The sequence below is a fragment of the Lepus europaeus genome, chromosome 2 (assembly GCF_033115175.1).
Source record: "Lepus europaeus isolate LE1 chromosome 2, mLepTim1.pri, whole genome shotgun sequence".
NCBI classification, from domain to species: Eukaryota; Metazoa; Chordata; class Mammalia; order Lagomorpha; family Leporidae; genus Lepus; species Lepus europaeus.
In genome coordinates, this window is record NC_084828.1 from 129,367,202 (window position 1) to 129,394,200 (window position 26,999).

At 39.3% G+C, this 26,999-nt stretch overlaps 1 protein-coding gene across 1 annotated transcript; it reads right to left on the bottom strand.

The window, feature by feature from the left end:
• Positions 1–405: 405 nt before the first annotated feature.
• LOC133749263 (arylacetamide deacetylase-like) lies at positions 406–22,933 on the bottom strand. Its single transcript, XM_062178483.1, has 5 exons — positions 22,708–22,933; positions 17,441–17,663; positions 14,755–14,824; positions 12,786–12,957; positions 406–1,218 (listed from the first exon to the last, which is right to left on the bottom strand). The coding sequence occupies exons 1-5, from the start codon at positions 22,843–22,845 to the stop codon at positions 622–624; spliced, it is 1,200 nt and encodes a 399-aa protein (XP_062034467.1). The 5' UTR covers positions 22,846–22,933; the 3' UTR covers positions 406–621.
• Positions 22,934–26,999: the final 4,066 nt, after the last annotated feature.

A 26,999-nucleotide genomic window follows, 5' to 3' on the forward strand; every position in this document is an offset into this window, starting at 1 on the left:
GATTTTTAAAGTAGTTGGCTCCAAGATTCATAGGAATTTCCGCAGGACAGAATGCCAATACTCTAAATCCATGCCAATCAAAACGCTGGCATTTCAGAAACTACAAGTTTCCATTGTTGGTAAATAGCATCAAGCAAATAAAAAGCTATAATTATAAGTTAGGGAGTGAAATAAGTAACAGAACAAATAGTAAAGTAGGTATTTGCATAGATGTGAGTGAATAACATCTAAGAAATAGAACAGAAAACATGCTTCTACTAAAAAGCAAATGCACATGTGCACATACATGCACACACATACACATTGCACTATATGTAGACTATTTTTTAAAAAATTTATTTAAAAATGTACAAATTTTGTATATTTCATTTGTACAGATTTAGGAACATAGTAAAATATCCCACTCCAACCTCACTCATGTCCAGGCTCCTAATCTTCCTCATCCTTCTGCTTTTAGCATCTTACGTAGGTCACAGATAATAAACAGCAATTCAAACATAAAACTTTTAATATTCATGGATTGCATATTTTAATTTAATATAGTCAATTCAATTTAATTTCATTAATTCTATTTAATAATTGCATATCTTGATAACTGCATATTTTAATTTTAGATTGTTACTACAGATTTTCTGTTAGCCAATCAATATATTGATTTGCCATCCTATTACTAATTTTAAAATTCAGAAATGAAATGGCTCCATGAAATCCATCCTCTATGTGAGTGTGAGTCACATGAACACCATTGTTCCTAAGTCGGGTAACATACATGACTCCATCATCTCTTAAGACATCATACTGACAGGTCATGACATGGGTCCGGGGTAAGCCACGCATTTGGGTGTCATCAGCCAGCAGGGGTGCAGCCCTCACATCTAGGAACCCTGGGTATTTTTGGGCCAGTTCAGAACTGCCATAGGTTGGAGTGTTATAGACGTGTCCTTTCTTAAACTTCTCAGGGAGCAAGGAACTCCAATTAACATATTTGAACAGGTGATTTGAGTCCACTGGGACATGCTGATTGAAGAGCAAGGCCTTTTCAAGTGATCTGTCTGTGGTAAAGTATTCACTCCAGAACCTGGCTACATGTGATTTGGACAAAACTGGAAAGTCTGCATTTTCCCGATATGATGGTAAATCCAGATCAAGATTCTGAAGTGCAGGATATATTAAAGACTGGGTCTTGAGTTTGACCTTGGCATTTGGATCCTCAAGGAGCTGAAAAACAATTTAAAGTTAGTTGCTTGAATAAAAAATTTTCATTTAAAAATATGTTTTCATTAAAACACAATGTATCTGTATGAAGTAACTTAGACTCTTACAAGGAATAGAAAAAACAAAAATATCTCAAAGATTTTCCAAATCTCAATATTGCATGCATTGTTTATATTTTAATGTTGTCATGTAAGCTAAAGTAATTGTACTACATAGCTCGTGGGTGCAAAAAGGTGAGATGTAATCTGATTTAAAAACAAAATCACTACCTTTGGAAATGAAAAATGGCCACCAGTGGAATTTTGTCTCTTTTTCTATAAGTTAAAAATGCATGACAATCAAAATAGACTTTAACACAAAAACTGATAAGAGACACTATGTAATGATTAAGAGGTCAATTCAAAAGGGACATAAGACTATAAAAAAGGTATATGCACCCAATCACAGGGCACCTGGCTTTTTAAAAGAAATATTAATGTACCTAAGGGGAGACATAGAATCTAATGCAATAATAATTGGGGACTTCAATATCCCACTTTGAGCAATGGACAGATCAACCAGACAGAAAATCAGCAAAGAAAAAGTAGTGTTAATTGACACTATAGACCAAATAGCTCTAACTTATATCTGCTGAACTTTTCACCCCACAGTTGAAGAAAACACATTCTTCTCACTAGTGTATGGAACCTTCTCTAGGATAGGCCACATGCCTATCCTACACAAAGCAAGTCTCAGCAAATTCAAAATATTGAAATCATACTATGGCATCTTCTCTGATCATAATGGAACAAAGCAGGAAATCAATAACTGAAGAATCTTTAGAACATGTGCAAACATACAGAGGCTGAAGAACATGCTCCTGAATGAACAGTGGGTCATAGAAGAAATCAAAAGAAAAATTAAAAAAATTCTAGACATGAATGAAGAGAACAATAAAACATATCAAAACTCATGGAATACAGCAATAGCAGTGTTAAGAGCGATGTTTATAGCAATTGGTGCCTACATCGAGAAATTGGAAATGCACCAAATAAGTGAACTTTCAACTCATCTTAAAAGGCCCAGAAAAACAACAACCCCAAATCAAAATTAGTAGGAGAAAAGATATAATAAAAACAGGCAAACCAAAGAAAAGAAGAAGAAATTAGAAATCTAAAAAATATTGTCGGGAATCTACAGGATACTATTTAAAAACCCAACATTCGGGTTCTAGGAGTTCCTGAAGGCATGGAGAGGAAGAAAGGATTAGAAGGCATTTTCAGTGAGATACTAGCAGAAAATTTCCCAGGTTTGGAGAAGGACAGAGGCATCTTAGTACAGGAAGCTTATAGAACCCCTAATAAACGTGACCAAAAGAGATCCTCACCACGACACATTGTAATCAAACTCACCACAGTGAAACATAAAGAAAAGATTCTAAAAGGTGCAAGAGAGAAACGTCAGATTACTCTCAGAGGATCTCCAATTAGACTCACAGCAGACTTCTCATCAGAAACCCTACAAGCTAGAAGGGAATGGCGAGATATAGCCCAGGTACTAAGAGAGAAAAACTGCCAGCCCAGAATACTATATCCTGCAAAGCTCTCATTTGTGAATGAAGGTGAAATTAAGACTTCATAGCAAACAGAAACTGAAAGAATTTGTTGCCACTCATCCTGCCCTGCAAAAGATGCTTAAAGATGTGTTACACACAGAAACACAGAAACATGGTCACCAATATGAAGGAAGGTAAAGGAAGGAAACCTCACAGCAAAAGATCACAGAAAGCTCAATTTCTCTTTGACATAGAATTAAACTCTGATGCTCTGTTAAAGCAATGTGTTAAAGTAATCTAAAAACAAAAAGCAATTCAAATCAATTGGCAATCTACAAAAAGAGTTAAAGATTTTAAAAGCTATTATTAAAATTGCTATATTGGCCTATTATGCTATGTTATATGTGTGTACATATTGTATGTCCACATAGGAAATTTTATTAAGAGTTTTATTTTAAATGGCTTATAGATAAGATTGTCCATAAATTTAAGCTGCTAAAATCAATCAAAGATACATTTTAGTTTGTGTGACCTGAATCTGTGTATCGTATGTTTTAAACTTGTTGGTAGAAAGAAACTAAAAACATTTTATATGGTTGTGCTTAAGTTTACTGGTTAAACAAACTACACCATGTTAGATATTTAAGAGGTGTTTTCAAATACATGATTCTTAAAATTTATAGAAGGCATTGGACCTTCTGGTAAATGTTTTCTTAAGTTGTTATCTAATGGTTGAAACTGTATGCTAAGTATTCATGTGATATTGCTATTGTCAGCAAGCGATCTAGGACTTGCTCCCTCATTTCTCTATTCTAAGCCCAACTTGTTCTTTCATTTCTCTATTCTCTTCAAGGTAGGAAACTAATTCTATTATGAAGGAATCTGTAGGACGCACAATTTAATCTTTAGACCTTATAAAAGAGATGGCTAACATTTTTCTGTAATAGCATAGCCAAAATAAGAACTTAAATAATAATCTCATAGCTAGATTCACTTCGCCATCAGCGAAGTATACAGTAAGTAGAAAAAAACCTCCATTTCAGACCAAAGGGAAAGAAAGTTTTAAAGTGAGAATATAATTTTCCTCATGGGCATTGTCTACCTTAGAAAAACTACTACAGAACATGCCTGTGACTATAGACTTGTAGTTCAGGCCACCGAAGATTAGAGATGGGACACGGGCACTCCCTTGACTTGCATCCTCTGGTCTGCTTTAACACAAACCAGGAGGAAAAGAAAGCTCGGCATCAGAAGCAATGGGTGGCAGGCCTATTAATGACTGATCTGTACAGTGATCTGCCCTCAAGGAGACCCAACAGGCCAGTCCACTGCAGTGGCTTTCAATGTGGTAAGCCTGGGCTTCAGCAGAAGTCAGCTTGTGAAGAGCCCTGGCAGCTCTGCCAAGAGTTGGATCACTGGAAATGGACCTGCCCTGGAGTCGAAGGATGCCCAGGTCAGAGCCACAGATCTTATTGGCTCTAAGCTGAAAAGCCCTTCACTCAGCCCAACTTCCAAAGTGACCACTGCAGCTGAGGGGATGGTCAAGTAGGGTCAGCAACATTGCAGGCAGAACTGTAAATTTCTTGTTAGAGATGCCACCTGCCTTTACCTGGCCAGCTCTCCTCCCAGGCCAGCCAAGTAATGAAAGTCAACAGAGTGCCTTCCCCTAGGAGGTTCACACCTCCCTTAGGATATACCCCATGTGAAGAGATAGATAGGTCTGGGCCTCTTAACTTACAAGGCCTAAAGCCCAACAGATTATTATCAAGCCCCTTCTATCAGGTTCTATTTGCCTCTCAATCAGAAAACTTAATTGTAGCTTAGATAGCACCTTTCTTAGCACATCTAATAATGACTCTGTCCTTTGTTCTAGACCCTGTCTAGCGCACTTGGGCCTCATTCCTTTGTAATCATAACCTCTACTCTACCACCAATGGCTCTACTCCCAACCTGTGTGTACTGATGGTCCTCTTCCCCACTTAATGCTGTATAATTGTTCAAACCTGGTAAATGCCACTCTTAGGATCATTGGTTACTATCCTCACTCTGTCTTTTATGACCTTGTCTAAATATGATCAGAGTCGGAAAACTTGGAAGGCTTCCATAGCCTTGGCAACTCATGACGACAGCCTAGGGTGGTTACTGGCGCCATAAACTAGAGTGTCAATTTGTTGTGTCAACAACAAGAGCCACTGTGCACTTGCTCCTCATGTAGGATCTCTGTCCTTAATGTGCTGTACATTGTGATTTAATGCTATAACTAGTACTCAAACAGTATGTTTCACTTTGTGTTTCTATGTGGGTGCAAACTGTTGAAATCTTTACTTAATGTATACTAAATTGATCTTCTGTATATAAAGAGAATTGAAAATGAATCTTGATGCAAATGGAAAGGAAGAGGTAGTGGGAGAGGGGAGGGTTGCGGGTGGGAGGGAAGTTATGGGAGGGGGAAGCCATTGTAATCCATAAGCTGTACACTGGAAATTTATATTCATTAAATAAAAGTTAAAAAAAAATGTTCAAGATCACTAGCAATCAGAGAAATGCAAATCAAAACCACAATGAGGTTTCACCTCACCCCGGTGAGAATGGCTCACATCCAGAAATCTACCAACAATAGATGCTGGAGAGGATGTGGGGAAAAAGGGACACTAACCCACTGTTGATGGGAATACAAACTGGTTAAGCCACTATGGAAGTCAGTCTGGAGATTCCTCAGAAACCTGAACATAACCCTACCATCAACCCAGCCATCCCACTCCTTGGAATTTACCCAAAGGAAATTAATTTGGCTAATAAAAAAGCCATCTGCACATTAATGTTTATTGCAACTCAATTCACAATAGCTAATACCTGGGAACAACCCAAATGCCCATGAACAGTAGACTGGATAAAAAATTATGGGACATGTACTTCATAGAATACTATACAGCAGTAAGGAACAATGAAACCCAGTCATTTGCAACAAGATGGAGGAATCTGGAAAACATCATGCTGAGTGAATTAAGCCAGTCCCAAAGAGACAAATACCATTTGTTTTCCCTGATCAGCGACAACTGAGCACCAAAGGGGAAACCTGTTGAAGTGAAATGGACACTATAAGAAACAATGACCTAATCAGCTCTTGTCCTGACTTTAGATGTACAATGTAATACTTTATCCTTTTTAGTATTTGTTGTTGTTGTTGTACTAGTGGTTGAACTCTGTAATTAACACACAATTATTCTTAGGTGTTTAAATTTTAACTGAAAAGTGATCCCTGTTAAATTTAAGAGTGGAAAAAGAGAGGGAGGAGATGTAGAATTTGGGACATGCACAATCAGACTTGCCCCAAATGATGGAGTTAGAAATGTGCCAGGGGATTCCAATACAATCCCATCAAGGTGGCATGTAACAATGCCATCGCACTAGTCCAAGTGATCAATTTCAGTTCACATTCGATGGCTCGGATAGGTCTAAGAATCAAAGGGATCACACAAACAAGACAAGTGTCTGCTAATACTAACTGATAGAATCAAAAAGGGAGAGAAAGATCCAACATGGGAAGTGGGATACACAGCAGACTCATAGAATGGCAGACGTCCTAAACAACACTCTGGCCTCAGAATCAGCCCTTAAGGCATTCGGATCTGGCTGAAGAGCCCATGAGAGTATTGTAGGCATGGAAAGCCAAGATACCATGGAAAGGAAAAAAGAAGAAGACCTAAATGAAAGATCTCTGTGAGTGAGATCCCAGTGGAAAGAACGGGGCCATCAAAGATGGAGGTACCTTTCTCCGAAGGGAGGAGAGAACTTCCACTTTGACTATGACCCTATCGGAATAAGATCAAAGTCGGCGAACTCTAAAGGCTTCCATAGCCCTGGCAACTCATGACTAGAGCCTAGGGAGATTACTGATGCCATGAACAGGAGTGTCAAATTGTTAAGGCAGCAACAGAAGTCACTGTGTACTTACATCCCATGTGAGACCTGTCCTTAATGTGTTGTCTAATGTGAAGTGATGCTATAACTAGTATTGAAACAGTATTTTTACACTTTGTGTTTCTGCGTGGGTACAAACTGATGAGATCTTTACTAATTATATACTGAATCGATCTTCTGTATATAAAGATAATTGGAAATGAAAAAAAAAAAACCTGGTGTTAAATTGGAAATGGCATAGAAAATTAATTAATTTTTAAAAAAATATTATGTAGGATCTCTGTCTTTAACGTGCTGTACACTGTTATTTAATGCTATAATTAGTACTCCAACAGTATTTTTCTTTCACTTTGTGTTGCTATATGGGAGCAAACTGTTGAAATCGTTACCTAATATATACTAAACTGATCTTTTGTATATAAAGAGAATTGAAAATGAATCATGATGTGATTGGAAGGGGAGAGGGAGCAGGAAAGGGGAGGGTTGTGGGTGGGAGGGAAGTTTTGGGAGGGGGAGGCCATTGTAACCCATAAGCTGTACTTTGGAAATTTATATTCATTAAATAAAAGTTTAATTAAAAAAATTATAGAAGAAATAAACAAAATTGACCCCCCCAGAAAAAAAAAAAACAAAAAATCAATGAAATAAAGAATTTTTGTGGCATCTGTTGTTAGATTTCCTCTTTCATCTCTGATTTTAGTGATTTGGATCTTCTCCTTATTTTGTTTAGTTGGGGCAGTGGTGTATCAATTTTGTTTATTTTGTTAAAAAAAAGCTCTTCATTTCACTGATATTTTGTATTTTCTGTTTCAAAATTATTTATTTCTTCTCTAATATTAATTATTTCTTTCTTCCTAATTTGGGATTTGGTTTGCTGTTTTTTTTTCCCCTAGGATATATAGATTGCTTATTTTATTGATACCTTTCCAACTTCTTGCTGTAGTCACAAATTGCTATAAAATTCTCTCATCATTGCTTTTGCTGTATCTCATAAGTTTTGACATTTGTCTTGTCATATTCATTCATTTCTAGAAATTTTTTGATTTCTATTTTTATTTATTCTATGACTCACTGTTCATTCAGGAGCATGCTGTATCATCTCCATGTGTTGCATATTTCTGGAGATTCCTAAGTTGTTAATTTCCACCTTCATTCCATTGTGGTCAGAAAATATACATTGTATGATTTCAATTTTTTATTTATTTGTGACTTACTTTACGACCTAGTGTATGGTCTATCATAGAAAATGTTCCACGCATTGGTGAAAAGAATATGCATCCTACAATTGTGGGATGAACTGTTCTGCAGATATCAGTTAGGTGTGTTTGGTCCATAGTGTAGATTAGTTCTCTTGTTTCTTTTAAACATATTTTATTTATTTATTTGAGAAGTAGAGTTACAGACAGAGAGAGGGAGAGATAGGGAGGGAATTCTCCCATCTGCTGATTCATTCCCCAGATGGCCTCAACAGTCGGAGCTGAACAGATCTGAAGCCAGACGCCAGGAGCCAGGAGCTTCCTCCTGGTCTCCCACACGTGTACAGGGGCCCAAGATCTTGAGCCATCCTCCACTAATTTCCCAGGCCATATCAGAAAGCTGGATCTGAAGAGGAGTAGTTAAGACATGAACTGGTGCCCATATGAGGTGCTGATGTGGCAGGCAGAGGCTTAACCTACTACGCCACTGGGCTGGGCTCTGTTCCTTTGATGATGAAAGTGTAGTGTTGATGCTTTGTATTACTATTGTATTGGAGTCTATGTCTCCTTTAGATACAGTATTATTGTTTTAAATAACCAGATTCCTTGGAATTGGATGCACATTCATTTATTATAGTCAAATCTTCCTGTTGAGTTGATCCCTTAATCATTACAGAGTACCTTTCTTTGTCGCTTTTAACAGTTTTTTTGTTAAAGTGGTTTTGTCTAGTATTATGATGGCTACATCTGCTCTTTTCTGCTTTCTTCTTTTTTTTTGACACGTGGAGAAAGAGAGAGAGAGAGAGAGAGAGAGAGAGAGAGAGAGAGAGAGAAAGGTCTTCCTTTTTCTGTTGGTTCACCCCCAAAATGGGTGCTACAGCCAGCACGCTGCAGCCAGCACACTGTGCCGATCCAAAGCCAGGAGCCAGGTGCTTCCTCCTGGTCTCCCATGGGAGTGCAGGGCCCAAGGACTTGGGCCATCCTCCACTGCCTTCCTGGGCCGCAGCAGAGAGCTGGACTGGAAGAAGAAGAGCAACCAGGACAGAATCTAGTGCCCCAATTTGGACTAGAACCTGGGGTGCCAGTGCCACAGGTGGAGGATTAGCCTAGTGAGCCGTGGTGCCGGCCTCTTTTCTGCTTTCTGTTAGCATTGAATATTTTTTCTATCCTTTCACTTTCAGTCTGTGTGTATGTATCTTTGTTGGTGAGGTGTGTTTCTTCTAGGAAGTAAATAGATGGGTCTTGATTTTTAATCCATTCAACCAACCTGTATCTTTTAATTGGAGACTTTAGGCCATTTACATTCAAGGTTTCTACTGATAATTAATGACTTGGGCATGCCAGTTCTTAGGGAAGTTTTCTGTAATTATTTCACTATATGGACCTTCTAATCCATTCTCTCTTTCCCCACCTCAGTACTTCCTAAGAACCATATGTTGAGTAATTTGATATTATCCTATAAATCTTCAACACTGTTTTTTAATTTATTCAATTTCTTCTTTTTTTTGGCCTGGCTGAAATATTTGCAAAGACTTGTCTTCTAGCTCAGATATTCCTTCTTCTGCCTCACCAGGTCTATTGTTAAGGCTTTACACTGTATTTTTATTTGGCATATTAAATTTTTCATTTCTAATATTTTATATTGATTTCTCTTCAAAATCTCAATTTCATGTGAAAATTTTCTTTCATGTCATGGATGATATTTTTTACTTTGTAAATTTGCTCCTCATTGCTTCTGAGTAATCATATGATTAATCCTTTGAATTTTGTTTCAGACATTTCATCAATTTCTTCATCTTCACATTCTAATATTGAAGTGTTGTTGTGTTCCTTCGGACAGGGTTCATGTTTTCTTCTTTATTATTGCTTCTTGAATTTCTGCCTTTATTTTTAGGAATTTGTTGAAATAGTTGTTGATTTTTGTCCTCTGATGGCTTTTGTGTTTGAATTATGTTTCTGTGGCTTAGTGGAGTTCCTGCTGTTTCAGTGAATTCCCAGAGATATGTGCTATGTGTGGTCAGGGGAATTTGATTGGTGCCCCAGGGTTGCGCAAGGATCCAGGGGGACACCGAAGTTGAATGCATTAGATTTCTTTCTTTTAGCAGAAACGAGGGTAAGATCACCTCTTTTGGTATGGTCACACCCTCATCTCTCTTCCAAGGTTATCAATGCCCAGGTGTTAGTCCACAGTGGTTGCAACACTCATCCAAGCTGCTGTATGAGCTGCACAAAAGATCTGTTCAATCCTCAGTATGAGCATGGACCCAGTTGTAATGACCCATCCCAAGAAACCAGGAAGCTCTGAGCATGTGGGGCCACTCCCATCAATTGCCCAGAGACCAAGCTATACCCTTCACCCTCTCATGCAATTACAGTTCTCAGTTTAAGCACATAAGGCACCCATATTCTCAGAGTACAGAGGATCTTCTCCTCCCCACTAGCTTGTCCTGTCTACAGAGATGTAGATACATTCCCAGAGCCAGCTGCCTGTGGGTGCTCCACCTAGTTGGTTTGAGTCTAAGAGCTGAAGGCACCTCACAGTCCTACATGAGTGCCCATCCTCCTGTTAATTCTCCCAGCCAAACTCAAAGTCAGTGGAGAACATGGAAGTCTTCCCTCTGGTAGAATCTCTGGATCAGATGGGTGCACAAGAGCCTCCTGTAGCAATCTCCACTTGCTTCACAATGTTGTTGCCTTCTCCTCGCCAGTTGCTAAGTGAGTGCACCGAGGCACTGCTGCCACCGCTATAATTAACAAGATGGTATCTTGCGCCAGCCAGTTGTTGGACACATGCAGAAGAACTTCCACAGCTGCTGCTTATGCCCAACACAGTGCACTCTCGCAGCCGGTTGTCTGGTGCAATTGTTGGAGGGAACGGAAAAGAGAAACATGCCCCCTTTTTCTCCCATCATGTCAGTGGGTGCCCTATCCTCTTTAGGGCTCCATGCTGGATTCACACCAAGCTCTCCCTCTAGCTTTTTCATCAGTGACACTGGCTGCTGCGGTTGGATTTCACTTCATTCTCCAAAGTTGGTTCTTTGTCTGGGGTCATGTGTTGTGTCTGAGTTTGTTCTGCACGTCTGCACCTACCAAACCAATCCAATGTGTTTGTCTTCCTTCTATTAATTTCCACTGTGGTTTTCCTTCTCACTCTTCCCTAGAATGTACTTCCTCACTTTTTTTTTTCTTCTACCTGTTTACCCCTTAGAGCAGGACACTAGTCCCTATTCTGCCTTCTTAGAATCTCCACCCCTCTTCTTTCTGCAGAGTTTCCACTGCAAACTTCTCTCCAACACTCCCCCAGGAATCCCCTTCCTCTGCCTTTTTTTCTGCCATCTTTCCCTGGTTGGAATCCTATTTATTCATTATTAACCTTTGCAGAAATTATGTTCGGTATTCATGGGCTTCTTTTATCTACGCTTTTATACCTGTCATCAGTCAAAAACAAAATTGAACTGTTTAATTTTAAAATATTTCTTTTTTCAATTCCCTCCATTCTTTTTCCATATAATACTTAAAACTATATTGAATTCCCTGACTGTATCTGTTTTGTTTACCTTCTATTCTATATTTTCCATCTTTTTGGCTCTTTATGTTTCATTTTGCGGAATTTTGCATAGTATCTGAATCAAAAGGGTCCATATCACTTATCGTTCTATGTATGAATTATATTTTCTGCTGTATAAGAGTACTTAAGCCATTCATAAAAAGATCAATTTTAATAATTTTATTTTTAGGATCAAATTTTTACTTGTTTTCCAAATCTCAATTCTTCTTCTAGGAATCTGCTACAACTTATTTGTTTTTATACACTTTACAGAATATTATAAAATATTTTACCTAGATTCACACTAGAGATTAATTCACCCCATAGGAAACTGAACTAAGAGGGATGGTTTATTATGCAACACAATGAAAATAAACTTGTTTGAACAGATAAGGTGACTTTTCCAAGGTCACCCATTAACATTAATCCAGTTTCAGCAATCAAGCTGCCTCTTAGAGCAACAGGCTCCCTATTGTAGTCTCTCCTAGAATTGTCATCAATTTATGAAATGTATTATATATTTGTTTTACAGTATATTAGAAAAAAAAATCACAGATTTTTTTTGTTTTTACTTTAGTTAGGAATCATAAAAATGTTATTGTAATCATAGAATGGCCAAAAATATACAGTTGCAAAATGTTTATTTCTTTACTTAACTGTGAATTTGAGTGCAATTTTTTTTAAAGAGAGTTAGTCATTAAATTGCAGAAATTAATTTGCAAGTCTATATTAATTGTATGATTTTTTCGTCTAGGAACACTACTTCAAAAACATCAATACCAAATTTCGTTCTTAGCTGAGAATGCCAGTAACAAAAACAATGTTACCCATAATCTAATAGTTATGTCATAGTTTGAATTGGTAGCTAATAAGTTTAAAAATTTAGCTAAATAATTGTTATAGAAATTTATAGACAATCTCTAAATTATACCTTCTTCCACAATAAAAATGTGTGTATCTTTTCTCACATTTTTTCTATGCACCATTTAGTTATTGGGGGAGTAAGTCTTTACACAAGTTTTAGCATATGACACTGATGATAATTGGATGGATGTAGTTCATTAGTTTTGAAGATCTGACATTGAATGATTTCACAAATACATCCCCTAATTTCACAAAAGAGGGTACTGCTTAAAAATAATCACACTTGAATCAATGATCTATTAGAGCATTTTATATTTTTTAAAAAAAAAAGAACAGTGAATGAGGTAGGAATAGAAAATCTAGATAAATATCCTCCAATATGTATCTCTATGCATATCTGCTGTGTAACATAGTAATAATATGACACAATTACATGATATTTTAATATATGAAATAAATGTTGACTTTTAAGATACTTTTAAGAATAAAGCAAAACTGATTATATTACCTGCTGAGTCACCGCTGCGGCTAAATTCCCACCAGCACTGTCGCCAGAAACACCAACTCTCTCAGGATCCACACGGTATTTTTCAAGAATATCTTTGCGTAAAAACCAGCTTAATGCACCATAGACATCCTCATACTGAATGGGAAAATGGTATTTAGGAGCTAGTCTGTAGCTGTGGGCAGAAGAATAATTTCAAACCAACTTTTCTTAGTTTAAAAGCATTTGTGCGTTGTTCTAACTCTTAAACCAAGGGACAAGAATTCTCCATTAAATTTCATGCTTTGATAGTTATAAAATGATAGCAGACAGACCTCATCCTTATAATGATGCAAAATATAGACGCTTTCACAATTTTCATTCTGATGAAAAATATTGTTTATAGCCTTAATCTATACTCTTGAAGAACAGTGTTTTTCTTTCTACTTTCTATTTGTTGAATTCTTTATTTACTGGAGAATTGAAACTATGTTATTGCAAAAATTAAAAGGAAAAAAACAGAGGATAAAGGCAAGAAGGAGGGCAGGAAGTATTATTATGGGCTTTAAATTGTATGTATGCAATACATGAAATTGTTCTCTTTATATAAATAAAAAAGGCAAAAAATAGAAAGTAAGAAACAATGTAACATGTTCACAAATTACCCGCATGTACATACATACAAACTTAGATTAGGATTAAGCTAAAAAATAGGAATATGCAATAAATTCCCCAGCTAACATTTTTTCCAGAAAGCTGCTTTGTAATCATTATATTTTACTGAGAAGCAATAAATTGGAAAAGGGTCTTTTTGAAAAAGATTTATCAATTTATTTCAGAGGCAGATTTACAGTGAGAGGGAGAGCAAAGAGAAAGGTCTTCCGTCCGCTGGTCCATTCCACAAACAGCTACAATAGCTGGAGCTTGGCAGATCTGAAGCCAAGAGCCAGAAGCTTCCCCTGGGTCTCCCAAGTGAGTACAGGGGCCCAAAGCACTTAGGCCATCCTCCACTGCTTTCCCAGGCCATAGTCGAGAACTATATTGGAAGAGGAGCAGCCGGGACAGGAATTGGGCCCACAGGGGTTGCCTGTGCCAGGAGGACACCTGACTCCGTAAACCACAGCACTAGCTCTGGGAAAAAGATCTTAGAAATTATTCTACTCTATGTTCACTTAATGATCAATTTGGCATGTGCTTTCTACTACATTTGGCATAATTTCTTTATTTCTCACTCTTCCTATAGGTTTGTTTTATATTATTAATCTAGAAGGCCTTTTGAGAATAGATTCGCCTGTTCTAACTTGCAATTAGATGACTAGCTCCTTTTTTGTTTTAAAGATTTACTTACTTATTTGAAAGGAACTCTTACAGAGAGAGAAAGCAAGAAAAAGAGATCTTCATCCACAGGTTTACTCCACCAGTATCTGCAACAGCTGGAGCTGGGTCAGGCAAAAGGCAGGACTCCAGAGCTTCTTCTGGGTCTCCCTCAGGAGTGTAAGGGCCGAACACTTGGGCCATTTTCCGCAGCCTTCCCAGGGGCACTAGCAGGGGCACAATAGAAGTAGGGCAGCCAGATCTTGAACCAGCGTCTATATGGGTTCCCAGCATCTCAGGAGGAGGCTTAACATGCTATGTCACAACACTGGCTCTGACTGTTATATATTGAACTCACTGCTGTTGCATCTTTCTACTCCTCAAAATAACTCAATTATATGAATCATAATGGAACCTGAACTAAAGAGATAATACTCAATGTGCACAAGGCCACACAAAGGAATGGTAAGCTAATATTTGAACATTATTTTCTACTTCTGAAGCCTTTATTCATAATTACTCTGCTAAGGAAGCTAGCCAAGGAAACCAGCAGAGGTAATTAAATCCAAAGATGTAGCACTTTAATTTATGTAAAAAAGAGAAATGATCAGTAAAGCTGATAATGCCGTACTAAATAAGGCACCTGCCCAATCCCAAAGCAATTGACCAGTGCTCTTACTTGGTTGAAACGACAACAGCATCAAGTCTATTGGCTGTGTGTCTTGAGAGAAAGTCATAAGAAAACACTGCTGCAAGAAAAGAAAACAAATTCAGAGACATTCAAATGAGTTAATATGTATTTTTCAGGAAAAGAAGGTTTACTGGAATACTTTGTTCCTAACAGATGTATTCTGTGACATATTTGCAATATTTCTTCACCACCATATAACATAAATTCTGCTCAGTGATGGGTGGCCAGTTTTCTTGTCTTCCTACATCTTCGCACTTGATAATTTTGAATACTCAAGAATAATCTCAACTTTTTTACTTTAGCAGGTGTTAGATGTTGAGATCACAAACACATAACATCTGAGTTTAAGGAAGACACATCTGCTGGAAGTAGTGGTGGGAGTGGCAGGTATATAAACTAACAGCAATAATATAAAATAATCTGTGCTTTAATGGAAGAGTAAAGATAGTGCTGATAGAAAATTATATTAGATTTTAGCAATTCAGAAAGAGAGAGGAAGGGAGGGAGGGAGGGAGAGAGCAGGGAGATGGAGAGTGAAAGAGGCAGTAGAGGGAAATGAGATCTGATTTAAGTATATGCATGTTTCTAGGCAGGAATGAATTTTGGTGTTTACTAGTTTTTGGTTGTTTTTGGCATGTGTACAGGTTGTATATAGATCATACTTATTTGTCACTGTAGTGAGCAAAGCTCTTTTTCCAAATAAGATAATGAAAAGAAAAGAAAAAATAGATGTAGCAGAATTAAGAGGTATATACGTCTACAATGGTAAAGGAAAAGTATTAGGATATGAGATTGTCACAGACCATTTTCGGGGAAACATGGAAAGAATAGTAAACACTGGGGACACTGTCATGCTGGGGAAAGAGTTCCATGTATAAAATCTTAGAACTGAGGCCACTGAATGAAAGTACACTTCAGTAAAGAGGTGACAGAACTGCAAACAGCGACTCCAAGACCCAGCAGAGATAGAGAGGAACAAAGCCTGCCAGTGCTGCGGTCCGCAGCTCCTACCCTGGTTCCCCAGACAGTGGTCAGTACCTTGCCAGGAAGAGTGTTTCATTTATAAACTGTTAGAAGTGAGAAGACTGAAGGGGATACTCTTGTAAGGAAGGGAGGAAATCTGTGGACAGTGGAATGACTCTGGAGACCAGTAGAGAGAGTGCAAAAAATTGTAGCGTATCTCAGGTAAGAAGAAAAAGTGCTTCATGAGCTTAGAAATTTATTATTAGTAAGTACATTTCATGGATTGTAGCAATGAAAACTAGTATGCACTAGGTCTTAAAACTTTATCATTATAGGCCGGCACTGCGGCTCACTAGGCTAATCCTCCGCCTTGCGGCGCCGGCACACCGGGTTCTAGTCCCGGTCGGGGCACCGATCCTGTCCCGGTTGCCCCTCTTCCAGGCCAGCTCTCTGCTGTGGCCAGGGAGTGCAGTGGAAGATGGCCCAAGTGCTTGGGCCCTGCACCCCATGGGAGACCAGGAGAAGCAACTGGCTCCTGCCATAGGATCAGTGCGAAGCGCCGGCCGCAACGCGCCTACCGCAGCAGCCATTGGAGGGTGAACCAACGGCAAAAGGAAGACCTTTCTCTCTGTCTCTCTCTCTCACTGTCCACTCTGCCTGTCAGAAAAAAAAAAAAAAAAACACTTTATCATTATAAAACTAACACCTATATTTTGGATTCTAACTTATTGCATTTTTTCATTTATATTGGAAGAGCATCAAGCAAATATTCTTACATATTGGAGCCTGTGATTCCTTTTTTCCTTTACCTCCCAAAACATATGCCCATTTTTTGAGAATATCTTAATGCAAAATTTTTAAACAAATGCTCGAGCAGTGGAGGTCCATGGACATAAGCTGTGGTTTGCTGTGGTCATATATTGTGTTAGAAATATCACTTTAGTATCAGCTGAAGGCTCTACAGATGAAGTTTATAGACAGTGAAAAAATCACCCTACTTATTGCTCCAGCTCTAATTCCTGATATATATCAATGCCCATCAGCAATACTTCTTTTGCTCCTGTCACAGAAAATAGCTCCCCTCCCTCATACTCGAATTCCTTTCCCTATCTCCAGAGTCAGAAAAAACCCAATCCCCTTGCCTGCTTCCAGGGTAAAATTTTTCCAACATTTGTCAATTTCAATACAATAATAACCTCAATAAAGTTAAAGTTGTTCATAGAATTCCCACATATTAGTACATTTATAATATGAAACATAAAATAAGATACATATAAATATAATGAAATAAATTATGAATAATATTAAATGCAGTAAATATATGCTTACATACAAATATCATATGCATTAAATATAATTAATTGCATAACAAATAGCACAAAATATTGTTAATCAACCCTGTGCTTCTCTAAAAGCTTATTTCTCACTTCCTGCATATCAAAGTTCACTGAAGGACTAGTGTCACCATCTCCACTTATTTTATCCACTGTTTGACTCATTTCATTTTGGTTTTCACTGCTACATTCCATCAAAAGTAGTTAATAACAAATTTCTAAGCTCATGAAACACTTTCTCTTCTTACCTGAGATTTGATACAACTTTTTGCATTTGTTACAGATATGGAATATTTTTCTCAAATTAACGTAAGCCCAAAGGAAAAACTGTCAGAGAGCTGAAGGATGTTGTTACCATTCAACCAAGGGTCACATACCAGCACTCCCCAAACACCAGCCGCCACCGTGAATATAAAACAAGCCCCTTCTCAGCGTCTCAGACTTTCTTCTAGGAACATACACGCGGACGGGAATGCCGTTGAATGTTGCCTCTGTCACAGTGACATTTTCATCAGATGTGGGTGGGACTTCGATAAGGAAAATGAAAAACATTGCGATGTTCATAAAATGGTTGATTCCTAAGAATTCAGCAAACAGAAACTACAAAAAGAGAAAGGGGAAAATAGGTTACAGATAACAGATGTCACTGTTGTTTATGAACATAGAAGAATGCATATGTGCTCCTTATGGTCTTCTCATATCCATATTCTGACAGGCAATTCTGAATGAAACAGAAATACTGGGTTTTTGCTGCCTTTCCATAATAGCTGTCACAGGTCAAAAAAACATATTTAAATAATTTAAATTGTAACTTGACAGACTGCACACTGTATAGTTTGATTACAAAATAAATAAGTAAAAAGAAAAGTCCTCTACTGTAAAGAAGCTCAGAGACAAGTAGGAGAAATGGGTACATAAACACTCAAAAAGTAGCATAACTTCATGTTTCACAAGTATTCACAAGAAACCTTGGCCAGTTTCACTGTGTAGATAAACTAGCTTCCTGGGGAGCAACTTTCAAACAGGAGTTGAACTTTGGTATCAGTATTGAAACTGGAGTAGAGAATGTTCAAGCAAAGAATTTTCATTAAAGGGAAAAGCCATAGGCATAGCCATAGCTTCTAGTTAAAACAGAGATGCCTGCAAATTGTCTGGCACAGTTCTAAGGCCAGCTCCACACAAGGAGGCATGAAGGAAAAGTCACTTCCAGGTGTGCATCTGAAAACAGCATTGGAGGCAGAGACACAATCAATAAAGCAATCACATCTTTACATTCCAGCTATGATAATGTGCAACTTTATTTTCTGTTCTGTTGTTCAATTTGAAAGTTTCCTATTTTTTTAAGTTTCCTTAATGAATTCTCAGTTACTCTTACTTCAGTTGTACTTTGTGTTGTCTGACTGATCTGAAGAATAAGATCCACTGAAGTTAAGTGTTCCAAACCGGAGTGATATTTGGCTATACTTGGGTTGACAAATTCACTCACAGGAGTTCCCTTTAAGAGTACTGGGGACTCAATCCCCGGCTTGTCTGGGAGCACTCAGGGAGGAGCCATCAGAAATGCAGCCTTTGCATGGACACTTTGGGTCAATCTCAGAGGATTCCCCAGAGTGTTAATTTCTTCTGGAAGACATCAGGTCTTTCGTGCAGATGACAATGTTACTGGTTACCATGGGCTGATGGTCCACTACTGCAGAGCCAGGCACTGGAAGTTGAGATAGACCTACAGTCTATCCAGTACAAAGCAGAATAATGAGAACCTTTAATAGGATGCTCAGACAGGAAGAGGCCTGAGCACCCATTCTGACTGACCAGTGTAGAGATACTTGGTGATGGATGCTCTGTTTGATCTTAACCTGTTGGCTCTGAAAAGCTGTGAATGTTTAAAATATTTAGATTCTGTAAGGAAGACCACAGCAATCTGAAATTTTGTATCAAGGGGAGGAATTTCACAATTAACCTGCAAGGTAAGTAACAAGTTTGAGCATATAGATTAAATCATCCTGGAAAGCTGGGTTCAGGCTATAGAGTCAGGAAATGTTTTCAGAAGACAGTAGTTCAGTCCTCCTCTGTAAGAATATTAGCAAGGAAATCAATGTATTCCCTCTAGCAAGCAGCAAACAAAACATAATTAAATGTAATCTAAATGGCAAGCATTCAAGTACTTTGGCTGTCATCTTCTGCCTCCAGATGTGTTAGAAGGCTGGATCAGAAGGTGAGTAGCTGAGACTTGAACAGCATTCCTACAGGGGACATGGGTGTCTCAAACAGTAGCCTAACAAACCATGCCACAAGACCCACCCATCCAAAACCAGTTTTTGGTGTAAGTTTGAAAAATCAAATAAAAAAAAGAAAATTTATGACCAACTTGAATTTATATACCTCAATTTACATAAAAACTTGATTCTTCATAAAACTTAAGTAGTCACACAAGAATCACCCCAAGACAAAAATGAGATAATTGAATTTCTGGTGAGAAACAGTTGAGAAACATTAATGACACTCATTCTCAAGATTTGCATATTAATTGTGGTTATTCAGCAATTGGAGACATGAATGATCATTCGGATTCAAGATTCTCACACACTGGCCCCAACCAGTGCATCTCTGAGAACCCATAGCCCCAGGAAAAGCTGAGCAGGGCTGGGTGAATCAATGACAAAGACAAAAAACAGATGAGAATGAAACATCTTTTTTGAAAATGACCAAAAACTTACAATCTTCAAACTCCTCAAGCAACTAAAGAAAACTGTACAACTCAGAAAAATGAGTCGTACGCTATTTTCAGAATAATTTTAAGAATCCTTCATCTGGGATAGATCTGTTAGTGCTGAGCGCCATATTTCTCACCAAGCCCAAATGCAACCTCACAGTGCCTTCAAGATATATATTTTTAAAATTTTTTTAACAAGCAGATTTAAACAGTGAGAGAGAGAGACAGAGAGAGAGAGAGAGAGAGACAGAGAAGAAGGTCTTCCTTCCGTTGGTTCATCCCCCCAAATAGCCGCTATGGCCAGCACGCACGGATCTGAAGCCAGGAGCCAGGCGCTTCCTCCTTGTCTCCCATGTGGGTACAGGCCCTAGCACTTGGGCCATCCTCCACTGCCTTCCCAGGCCACAGCAGAGAGCTGGACTGGAAAAAGGAGCAACCTGGACAGAATCCGGTGCCCCAACTGGGAATAGAACCCCAGGGTGCCAGCGCTGCAGGCAGAGGATTAGCCAAGTGAGCCGCGGTGCCAGCCTTCAAGATATATTTCGAGGTAATCTATCAGAACTCATCTCTTAAAAGATATTTGCCATTCGTATTCTAGGAAACAATGTTACATCTCAAACTAGTTCAGAGTTTTTTCCATCCAATGACTCATTAATCATCACTGAATTATTAAAATTGAGAGTTCCCACCATTCCTTACCATTGCTCAAATTGATTGGTATACCCCTTTAAAGGATCAGCAGGCAATACAGTCAAGCAAGTTGTTAGATTTATGTTGGAAGAGGGAGGGTAGAGAGACAAACTGAAAGAATAACTTCTTCAAGATTAATATTATATGGTAATCAAATATACGTGATCAATAAATTTGATTTTTAACAAAAACAATGGTGAGGACTTTAAGTCCCCATAAATCTGCACTTTTCTTTTGCAGGAAAATACACAAAACAAGAAAGTAAATAATACATCAGTAATCACAATGATGAATTATTTCTTCAAAGCAACTGAGAACCACAGAAACTCATGGGCTATAAATATGCAAAAGCAACTGAAATCAGCAGACCTGTGTGGAGAGCTGCGGCGGGAAGACCATGTGCAAGACTAAGATGGAGAGAAGAGGGCTCTAAAGGAGCCATATACAAGTAAAGATGGGAAGCATTTCTCCAAAAATGAAAGTCAAGTAGAGTTTCAGTGCTGTGATATGCAGCAAAATGCATTCAAACTATCAAGGAGGTCCCCTTGGTAAGCCAACATCTTCAGTGAAAGGCAACAGCGGGAAAGAGCGGCAAGAGCAGCAACATCCTTTATCAACAATGCCAGTAAAGGTTTGGCGGAGGCAGAAAAAATAGTTCAGAAGGTAGATATTGGAAGATGATTGCTAGTTAAAAGAAGGAGTGATGACTAAAATTTGGTATGAGTACTAACGTTAATAGAACTCAAGGAATAAAAGCAGACAAAATAATTTCCTAAGTAAATTCAAACAATATCAAAGCAATATGGAACACAGAAATGAGAAAATTAAAGAGAAAGAGAAAAGTAGAAAGAGATTTAAAAGAATGACATCACATTAGAAAAATGACTATATTTGTGTGCATGTATATATATATATATGTGTGTGTATATATATATAATTAGTCCGATACAACAAAATGACCAAAAAATGCTGTTATATATAACTCAAAAATAACTTTAAAAAGAGACTTTAAGCCATAGTCCCATGAAATTGACCCATATGTAACAAGAGTTATACTAATAAATTTAATAAATATGATCAAGTAACTGAGAATAAATTATAATAAAGCACCTATAAAACTTTTTCAGAGTCACACTAAAAGGCAAAAAGGAGTTGAAATTCCTAGAAAAAGCATGCAAGGGATTAGATAATAATTTAGTTTTCATTCCCAAGCTAAGTGATATTGAAAAAAATGTTTTTAGCAACAGGGAGGCTATAACTATAGATTGTAGAGGAGGTTAAAGGGACTATGTATGGTTTTATTTAAAAGCAGTTGGCCTCATTAGAAGGGAACCAGGGGGATAGCTGTGGGCTCGGGTGGCATTCAGTCAGACAGCTGCCCTGTTACCTCCATAGCTTACCTCCTCTACTTGAAATCACTGTGTTGTCCATTTTCCCTTGGCGTTTTGATACATGACCTTTTTTACAAAATATTTCAGTAAGACTGCATTTTCATATCTGAATCCAGCATTATTGCAAGATTTCCGTGACTACTCACAGTGCTACTCATCCTACCTTCTGATGTCCACACTTCCAACAAGCCCCTTTGTGGAAGCATGCCTCAGAATTCACACCATCAGACTCACCCTAAGATTTGTTTGTTTTCATTCCATTAGACTCATAATTGGATTTAAAATTTTTTCTCATCCAGAGTGTATTATTTTTTTGATATTTACAATCAAAGCCACCAGGATATGTGCTCTATATTTATTCAATTAGGTTTCTGCATTAAAGAAGTTAAGAATATAAAGTGTTTTTATATGCACTAATGGGTTGGTTATATAGCATAGCAGTTAAAACTCTCATTGGAAAGCTGATACTTAACATTGGATTGCCTGGATCTGAGTCCCAACTGCTCTCCCAACTTCTGCTTCCTGCTAATGCACACCCTGGTGGACAACAAGTGATGGCTCAAGGAGCCGGGTCCCTGCCACTCATGTAGGAAACCTGCATTGAGTTCCCAGCTCCTGGTTTCAGCCTGATGGAGCACTGAATGTTGTGGGCAGCAAATTAGCAAATGTCTCTCTGCATCTAAGCCTTTTAAGCAAATAAATGAAAAAATTTAAAACTCAATCAATGAAATATAATGCCATGCAAATTTTAACAGCAAAATTTTCAAAAGAGTAGAAATTAAAACAACACCCCAAAACATTTCCTTATAATTACCTGATTATTGAAAGAGTAGAGAAAATCTGAACTTACCAAATTTGTTATTGTATTGGATACTGCAATCATGCCCATCAGTCTCCACGGTTCCTCAATATTATCGGGGAGAGGAGTATAAATATAATAGGCTCCTAGGACCCCCATAGTCAGAAGCAAAATTGTCTTTTTTCTCATGGTGGTTCTCTTTGGGTCTTTGCACTTCAGCAATGCTACAAATGAAATGCACTTTTGAATATGTTGGTTTGTTATTGTATGTCTTGAGCTTCTGCATACACTATTGTATAACTTGCTGAATACAAATTCCACAGTTCAGTTTCTCATTTCCTAGGCAGTCCAGAAATTCTTAGTGAAGTCCAAAGAGCACTTTAAAACAAATAGAAGTTATCTGCAAGTTTATGACCCTTGCAATAAAGCTTCTGTGAACATTTGCCAACAAAAGCCTAAGGAGAGAAATAATATCACCTTAGAAGGCATATATTGTAGACTGTGGGTATAAATGAGTGCCTAGAGGGTCACAGCCTCCCGCAGAGCATGCACCTGTTTCATCTGAGGAGGTCCCTGGCCCACTACCACCAGGGCCCTCAGGTGCAGTGTGGTCTACATGAAGGTGCAGGGGGCTAGGGACTTGGGCCACCTTCTACTGCTTTCCCAGGCCATAGCAGAGAGCTGGATCAGAAGTGGAGCAGCTGGGACGCGAACCAGTGCCCATATGGGATGATGGCACTGCAGGCAGCGGCTTTACCTGCTATGCCACAGCGCCAGACCCTCTCCATCTCTCTCTTGTCCCAGACACCTAGTATCCACTGATTTCTTAACTGTCTCCATGGTTTTGCTGCCTTCAGAGTTGGAATCAAACAGTGGGTGTCCCTTCAGACTGATTCTTAACTCAGCAACCTGTAGATAAGGATTCCCTGTGTCCTTGACAAGCCGACAGACACCTCATCTTTCTATTATGGAATGAAATGTCATTGTCTGCTGGGACCACAGTTTGTTTATCTAGTTGTTTGTGGAAGAACACCTTGGTCCTTCCATGTCTGGACAAGTATGAGTAAAGCAGCCAGGAAGATCTGTGTGCATATTTGGTTTTGGGACTGAATGGGACTTATTGGAAGAATGCAAAGTGGTCTTCCAGAGGGCTGTACAGTTCTGCACATCCCGCAGAGGCCACATGGTTCTGCGTCCTCTGCAGAGGGACCACATTTTTCTGCATCCCCAGAAGCAGTGAGTGGGACTCCTGCTGCCCACATCCTCACCACACTTGGTCTTGCCAGGGTTCTAGATTCTGGCCATGCTAACAGGGGTGCAGGGTTTCCCATTGTTTTTATGGATAATTACCTGATAGCATATGGTGTTTACCCAGATGGTTTCTCAAATCGGCTCTAGGAGCTGGGAATGAGGCTGGCTGAGAGCATCACAGAAACACGCTGCACCCTGAAGCAAATTTGAAGAAGCGAGGACATTCAGCCTGTGAGACCACCTTGGAAGCCCCACTAGTCTCAGCAACTCTTGGTGGAGAGGCCCTCTTCAGTGCTCCAAGTCCACACACAGGGCTGGGTCTCAGTGACTGTGTCCTCAGTACCACTGTCTCTCCATCTGCTCCCCAATGCCAGCCAATGAGGTGTTTACCCCCTCCCCACAAAGGCTTCCTGGGACTTGGGGACCTGGGACACAACATGAGCCCTAGCAGTGAGCTGCACCCTCTGTACTGGTGAGTTTTGATGGCTACATAGAAACAACCCTCCTCCTGCCCTAGGTGATAATTACCCTGTGCCTAAAAACACAATCTCCCTCACCAACAGATGAGCACCCCCACCTCCTCAGGGAGCCAGAGCCATTCTGCTGCCCTGCACAGAAACTCAGCAGAAACCCTTTGCCCATTGTCTCCTCTTTCCCCTCATTGCACATCCTGTCTTGGTTTCTCCTGGAGCTACACATGAGTACATCTCTTATCCTTCTCTGTCCCTACCTAAGGATGTCTCAAGGCTGAAATCGGGTCCCTTGATGGCCTCACCAACACCCCTGAGGAGTGCTGTGTCCCTCTGTGCTGCTACAACACAAAATTGATGGTAACATTGAGAAAGAGCAGAAATCCATGTGTTCAGGACCGAGGCTGCCCTCAGGGACTACAGGAGGCTCCTGCAGGCGTTTTTCTCCAGGATGCAAGTCCAGTCACGGCTCCTCCTGACACCACCATGTTGGGGTCCGAGTTTCTATCCATTCACTTTGGGAGAAACATTCAGACCAAAGGAGGGATGGCCCCGGCTGCCCATGCTAGCTTCTGGTGAATCCTACAGTCTGTGCTTGGATCCCACATAGCTCTGTGTGTCTGACCTTCCTTCTAACCCTCAAAAGAATTGTTGTCATTGGATTTAGTTAGGGTCCATACATCTCAAGGTCTGTAACCTAGTTAAGCCATCAAAAATATTTTTCTCAAATAAGGACAAGCCACATGTTCCAGTCACAAAATCTAGCTTCCCTTTTTTGAGGGTCCCATTTTGCCCACTCTTCTGTCTTTGCTACCATAACTGTTCCCTCTTGTGACATCTGCTACCTGCTGCTTCTACTTCTGCTGTTCAGAATCCAATGAGCCCAACTTGATGTGTATTTAAAGCTCTATATCAAACCACTCTCCCAGATAAGGCTCCAAGGCCTCCTCCTGAGTGCAGAGCCTTTCCTTGCTGCCCAGGTACATCTTCACACAGGCACTGCCTCTGAACTCTGTGCTCACCACCCTGCCCACCAACCCACCTGCTACCACAGATTACCAGCTTCTGTTTGATTCTGCATGTTTCCTCAACTTGCAGGTGTCTCATCTACCATCCAACTACTCATTCCCTTCCTCACCCACCCATTTGTGAAGTCAGAGTATGCCATTCCTCTCTGATTAAATTCTTCAACCTATTTTAACAAAATTTGAAAATGAGTTTCTGTGTTCACCATCTCTGGCCTCAACCATCCTCCATGCTGCTCTTATCACAATACTTGCCAGAACATATAGAAATTTTTTTAAACTAAAATCTCCACAAAGTGGCTAAAAACAAGGAGGAGGAGGTGGAATAGGGTGAGAATCAAAGTATCTTGTTTACTATTTAAAATGGTTTGCTGTGATTTCTGTGGCTGTAAAATCAGCTCCTTAATGGAGGAAGTACTCAGCTTCTTGGCTCCTTCAGGTGCAAAACCATTGGCCTGGGAGGGCAACAATCCACTTGTGTTAGAAACCTGAGGTTTGCTGCTATTGCACACCCAGAGTTGTTCACCTACTCCAGCTTCTGTGCAAACCCTTGTCCTCTCCTACTTCTCTTCTGCTTTCCTCTTGGTTGAAATGACCTCTGCTTTGCTTTAACTTTTCAAGTGGGGACCTAAATGCTGTGGGGCACAGCATGCCTCTCTTGGTGTCTTCTTGCACTTCCATGCCCAGTGTGTGATGGAATTCTCTCTGGCTCCTCATGTCCCTTCTTGGAGGCTTGGTACCAATTTGTCAATGACACCCTGCAAGTTTCTGGCATGACTGATGAACTGGGCTCTGGTGGATTGCAACCCTGCATGTGCGGTGTGTGTTGTTCTCCAGGTCTTTGTCAAGGAGCTTCTACAGAACACATGCAGAAACCTGGTCCCCGTGGTAACTTCCATGAGGTACCTGCTGTGCAGGTGGAAAGTGATGTGGGTGATTATGTCCCAGACTTACTCTTCCTGCTCAGCATCTTTGACTTCTCCTGGAGACACTCTGCTTCCTTCCTCCTGCCAGTGGGTGGAGCCTGGTTCACATCTGCAACTTCCTCCTGGCCCTGTGCTTTTTCCATCTTCTGTGAACTAAAGCCTAGAGTGGAGTTCCAGCTACACGGTGAAGCTTCTTTGTAGGGACCATCTGGGTGTATGTAGCGCTGCACAGGTTTGGTTGTGGTGCCATTCCTCCAGATCCCCAAAAGAGAATGAGAAAAAAACCCCATCTAGAGTTTTAGCCTTATGATTATTTACACTAAATATCTGAAAAACAGCTCTAGATTCTCCTTCCCAATATGTAAGTTTTTTTTTTTTGGTGTTTTTCTCATCATTTTGTCATTGACTATGTTCCGAACTATAATGTTGCATGAAGGTGTTGAAGGCAGGCATATTTGATTTCCCAAATTATTGGAAAACAATAAATTATTCACAATTACAAATAATATTAATCCAATAACTTTGACAGACATTGTTTACTAAGTAAAGATATTCTGACAATTTTTTAAAAGAAAGTGAACACTTGCCACGCTCTGAGGGTCACTGTTCTGGGCTTCCCTGCTCCAAGCATCCAGTGCCTCATCAACCTACCATGCTGGGGTCTCTAACAA

What these genes read in the sequence shown, in the direction of transcription:
- LOC133749263 (XM_062178483.1), bottom strand. Translation starts at nt 22,845, where the DNA reads ATGAGAAAAAAGACAATTTTGCTTCTGACTATGGGGGTCCTAGGAGCC. An exon ending in CTGGTGTTTGGGGAGTGCTG is followed by an intron (nt 14,825 to 17,440) that starts GTATGTGACCCT and finishes CTTTTCTTGCAG; the next exon opens with CAGTGTTTTCTTATGACTTT. An exon ending in CCGCAGCGGTGACTCAGCAG is followed by an intron (nt 1,219 to 12,785) that starts GTAATATAATCA and finishes ATTGTTTTTCAG; the next exon opens with CTCCTTGAGGATCCAAATGC.